The sequence below is a fragment of the Nematolebias whitei genome, chromosome 17 (assembly GCF_014905685.2).
Source record: "Nematolebias whitei isolate Nwh7 chromosome 17, NemWhi1, whole genome shotgun sequence".
Taxonomy (NCBI): domain Eukaryota; kingdom Metazoa; phylum Chordata; class Actinopteri; order Cyprinodontiformes; family Rivulidae; genus Nematolebias; species Nematolebias whitei.
In genome coordinates, this window is record NC_056514.1 from 4,884,564 (window position 1) to 4,889,977 (window position 5,414).

General features: G+C 40.7%; 1 protein-coding gene across 1 annotated transcript in view; it reads right to left on the reverse strand.

The window, feature by feature from the left end:
* The window catches only part of myo15b (myosin XVB), a gene marked incomplete at its 5' end in the record, with an annotated part of 84,673 nt that overhangs the window by 32,645 nt on the left and 46,614 nt on the right, over window positions 1-5,414 (reverse strand). The window contains 3 exon segments of the mRNA XM_037691564.1: window positions 1,360-1,478; window positions 2,929-3,004; window positions 3,153-3,212. Coding sequence (XP_037547492.1) covers window positions 1,360-1,478; window positions 2,929-3,004; window positions 3,153-3,212 — 255 coding nt within the window.

Consider the following 5,414-nt stretch of genomic DNA (forward strand, 5'->3'; position numbering starts at 1 on the left):
GGAAGCTCAGTCCTCACCTCCTTCTACAGGTGTGCAGTGGAGAGCATCCTGTGCTCCAGCATCAACGTGTGGCATGGAGGCTGCACAGCTGCAGAAAGAAAAGCTTTGCAGAGAGTGGTGAAGGCTGCACAGAAGATGTTGGAGTCAGTCTCCCCACATCACAGACATCTACACCTCCAGATGCAGGAAGAGGGCCACCTGCATCATGAAGGACCACACTCACCCAGCACACACACTTTTTGCCCCACTCCCCTCAGGAAGGAGGTTGAGGAGCATTAAGTGTAGAACCACTAGACTGAGGAACAGCTTCTACCCTGAGGCTGTTAGACTCATGAATCTCTAACTAGAATAATCTCTGTGAAAAATCACATCATGTTGTTGCTGATCTGCTTCATGTTGCTGCTGATCTGTTTCATGTTGATGTGTTCATGCGTGCACATCTGCTCACAGACTCATGTTCGTGCTGCTGTTCAGCGTATTGTTTTTATGCTGTTAGTGCTTAGTGTATATTTAGTTGATGTTTTTCTTAGTTCATATCTTAGATGTTATTACTGTTTTTCTTTTACATTTTATTGTTGGATGTAACTGGGATCCTGTGTGCACAGCTTCGTTCCACCACATGTACCACATGGGGTGCGAATGACAAATAAAGAACCTTGAATCTTTGAACCTTGAGTCCTTGAATCACCAATGGAGCAATAGAGTTATCAGATTTTTCTTCTGTCGGCTGCTCCCTTCTTCAGGGGTCGCCACAGGGAACTAAGTTGCATAAAGTCGTGGCAATTATTTTTATCCCGGATGTCCCTCCTGAAGTTATCACACTCACAATAATCAAAGATGGATTGAAGGACAAATGAATGTTATTTAAAATTTCCTTTTCAGTTTGTGACGAGGGGAAAAGGACATTTACCTGTATGGGCTTGGGCTGCAACTCTCAGGAGGGGGAGAGAAACAAAGTGATGTGACATTTCCTGACGTGTTCGTCTAAACTGCTGCTACACACAAATATTGAAGTGGTGCAGAAAACACTTTATGTAATAATTTCTCCAAAATCAAGATGCAGGGTTTTGTAAGGTTTTAACTTGAGACAAAGTCTTGTAACATTTGGATTATGCAACATCTCGTGGCACCAGGTCTTGTTGCTCCCCTACATATTTACTTAGTGATTTTATATTTTATATTTTGAGCAGCACTTTGGTTAGCTGAGGTTGGGTGAAATAGAAAAAAACATTTCTCTAAATGACTTAGGTACATTCTCCAATTTTCTGTGCAGTACACTAACAATACTTTTTGTTGTAGAACTGTTTAAATAAAATGAGCTGAAACAAGTTGGATCTATAAACTCCTTTTAATTCTCACCGTTACAGGAAACAGTCGAGTAAAGTAATGTTCCCAGTTGTCTCGAGCAGCTATAACAATTCTCCTCTTTATGTTGTCATCATGGATGCTGCTTGTGGTTGTTCCAATCTTGAAATTTGCTATAACAAACAACGTGCATAGGAATGGAAAAAGAAGACATAAATCACTTGATAATTCCTCAAAAATACATTGCCTTTATCCTTTGGCAGATATGATGATGGCCGCAGTTCGATGATTGGCTTTGATGTCGTCTCATCTGATCTGCGGCCGCATGTCTTGGACACTCGGGTGAAGAGAGGGGCGGAGTGGTCAAAAGGTGAAGCTCTTAATTTAACGATCGATCTACGTTCCCACCCTCATCTATGGTCACGAGCTTTGGGTTGTGATGGAAAGAATGAGATCTCAGATACAGGAGGCCAAAATGAGTTTTCTCCGCAGGGTGCCTGGGCTCTCTCTTAGAGACAGGGTGAGAAGCTCGATCATCCGGGAGGGACTCAGAGTAGAGCCGCTGCTTCTCCACGTCGAGAGGAGCCAGTTGAGGTGACTCGGGCATCTGTTTAGGATGCCTCCTGGACGCCTCCCTGGTGAGGTGTTCCGGACACGTCCCACCGGAAGGAGGCCCAGAGGAAGACCCAGGACACGCTGGAGGGACTATGTTTCTCGGCTGGCCTGGGAACGCCTCGGGATTCCCCCGGAGGAGCTGGACCAAGTGGCTGGGGAGAGGGAAGTCTGGGCCTCCCTACTTAAGCTGCTACCCCCGCGACCCGACCCCGGACAAGAGGAAGAAAATGGATGGATGGATGGATGGAAGGAGCAAACCATCTCGCTGCAGTGTTGACTCACAAAAAGCACCTGACCAGCTCAGATGTTTAACTCAAACACACACACTGGACTTCTAAACATCATTAAGCACAACAAGCTGCTGAACAGAAATTAATAGATGTTCAGTTTTTAAATTATTATTAATATATTTTATTATTTTTATTCATCTTTTTATTCTAATGAGCCATCCATCCACCCACTTGTTCTCCACCCATCCTTCCATTTCCTTTACCCACTTCTTCCTTGTTGGGTCTTAAGGGAGAATAAGCTGGTGTTTATCTGCAGGCGTCACTCTGCAGGTGGTGCAGCGCACCTTGAACAGGTCTGCAGCCCATCACAGGGACACAGTGACACAGAAGAGACAACCAGTCACTCTCTCATCCACACATGGGGCGGTTTAGAGTTTCCAATGAAAGCAACATGTTTTTGGTCTGTGGGTGGAAATCAGAGTACTGGAGAAAACCAGCACATGCTCAGGGTAACCATCTAAACTCCACCTGGAAAGGCACCAGACCAGAGGGTGGTCCTGAGCCCTTCACCCTGAGAGGCAGCAGCTCTAGCCAAGTCATCATCATATAGTTACTGTGCATTAGTGCAGTAAGCCACAGCTGGGTTGGTGTGTTGGCATCTTACTGCCCTGAGGTTTCATGTCAATGCTGTGAGTGTGCAGTGAGTTTGTGCACAGTCAGTTGATATGGACATGTTCAGAAGAGAAAACACCTCATAACAATTTGATATAAATCTCACCAAGGAGGTCCTTCATCTTCCTTCTCTCCTCTCTGCTGATCCTGACACAACCGTCAGAGTAAGTGTCTCTCATGATCTGAAAAGACAACATGACATGTCTAAACCCGGATGCTTCAAGGCCTGTATCGTTAACAAAGACAATAAAATTCATTATACTAATAATCAAACCACAACATATTAAAGTGATGAGTGATGTAATGATGTATTACAGTGAACATACTGACTTGTTCACACAGCAGGTTGAGGATGTACGGCTGGTTGAACATCTCTTTGGGGTGAAACACCTGCACAAAATGACAAGGTGCTTTTATTAGTATGTTTTTGTTCCAGCAAACTATATTGAAAAACAATATGTTTATTTGTCAGTTGATATCAACTACAAAGCCACAATTATATTGTTGTGTGAATGTTTATGAAGCATTCACACTATTGTGATCCTTCTTCCATGTGGTTTTCAGCATCTCTCTCATCCCGCAGATTTCAGCTATTTCAACAATTCATAAATCAAAACGTTCGGCTCTTTCAGCACAATCCTGCTCTGACTTTTGGTATTGGTGCAACTTTAGCTGTTTGAAATATTTAGCTTTTTCTGCCATTTTTTCCTCGTAGAAAACAAGTTGATCTCATTTTACAACCTTCAACTCTTCAGATCTGTTTACGGCCTTTTACTGCTCCTTTCATATATTTGTTCTGCTTCAGCTTCTTCCTGCACATTTTAAAAAAATCAGCTAATTTCAGCTGTTTTTTTCAAATGTTTTGTTATTCTTTCTGATTCTTTCAGCTAACTAGAACATTTTTGTGCTTCTTCTAACTTATTTCTGCTACTTTCAGCTTATTTCTTCAAGTTTCAGCTTTTTTTTACTATTTCGGCTACAATTTAGCTGTTTTATGCTAATTTTAGCCTTTTCAGCTAATTCCACATTATTTGTGCTCATTTCAACTTTTTTCAGCCCAATTCAACAAAAATGTGCTCTCTCCACTTCCTTCTGGTAAATTAAGCTTCTTTCTGCTTTTTAGCTACTTTTCAGCTGTTTTTTTTAATGGTCAGGAGATCATTAAAGCCTTTAATTTAATTAACTTATTTCTGCTAATTTCAGCATGTTATGCTCCTTTCAGCTTTTTTCTGCAAGTTTCAAAATTTTCTGCTATTTCAGCTACTTTTTAACTGGTTTTGTGCTAAATTTAGGTTTTCCAGCTAATTCCACATTTTTAAAACCCATTTTACCTACTTCAACTTCCTTCTGGTAGTTTAAGCTTCTTTCTGCCTTTTCAGCTACTTTTCAGTTATTTTTGGCTAATTTCACATTTTTTTTTAGCTAATTTCCTGTTTTGTGCTCATTTCTGCTTATTTAAACATAATTCAGTAAATATGTGTTCTTTCTGCTTTCTTCGGCTAACTTCGGCTCGTTCTTCAACTTCAGCTGCATGTCAGCGTGTTTTAACTAATTTCGGATGTTTTTCAGCACGTTCTTCTACAATGAGCATTCGCAGTTTGCCTGGTCATGTTTTCCTGTTTGAACATTGAGGGTTCAGCTGTTTGTGCCTGCTCTTTATATCTCGGTGTAGTTAGTCCACTGCTGCTTCAAGTTACAATTCTTAAAATAAACTTGTTTTTGTTCCTTACAAACTCAACTCATTGATGCTCGTACAACTCCATTGACAGTGTCTGTTTACACGGGCAAGCTGAGCTAGACAGGAAGTGGCTGACTTTAACATCAAACAGCTTGCTTTCAAAATAAAAGCACTGCAAGAACTTGAAATGAAATCAGAAATGATGGAAATGTGTGCAGAATAATTTCCACGTGATTCGTTTATTCTTTAATGACCTCCCTGGTGTCGTACATGAGCTGTAGGACGTCCATGTGTTGTGTAGAAGTTTTTAAATAGTGTGCATATAAACACATGAATATATGAACATATATAAACTATTGTCTCTGACACTGGAGTTATTTAAGGTGGCAGTAATCCACTTTGAGCTTGGCCCTATTCAGACCTGCTATGGCTCATCTGTTTGACTAGAACCACTTTGTTTCTCCAAACTGAAGTTGTTCATCGGGCCAGTTATAATGGGTCAGGTTCGTTCAGCACACAGCTCCACTTCAAATGATCTACACTGTGACTTCGACAATATTTGGACGTTGAGCTGATGAACACATTTAGCTCAGTCAAGTCAGAGTTGATTTCTTATGTTAAAAGTCCCAACATCAGTCAGGTTTCACCATTTGAAATTGGAATATGGGAGAATTTTGAGTTCAGGGTTTGATGTTCACCTTCTCTTTTTACAAATTATTGGTTTTCAAAAAATCCTTTTGATAACCATTTTTTAAAAGATTGAAAAAAAATTTAATTGACAACGCACAATTTCTACACAAGATGTTATAAATAAAGTTCAACAATCAGAGATTTGACCAAATCTCCTTTTCAGTTAACAAATGAACAAACGAACGAACAAATGAATAAATGAATGAACGAACGAACGAACGAAC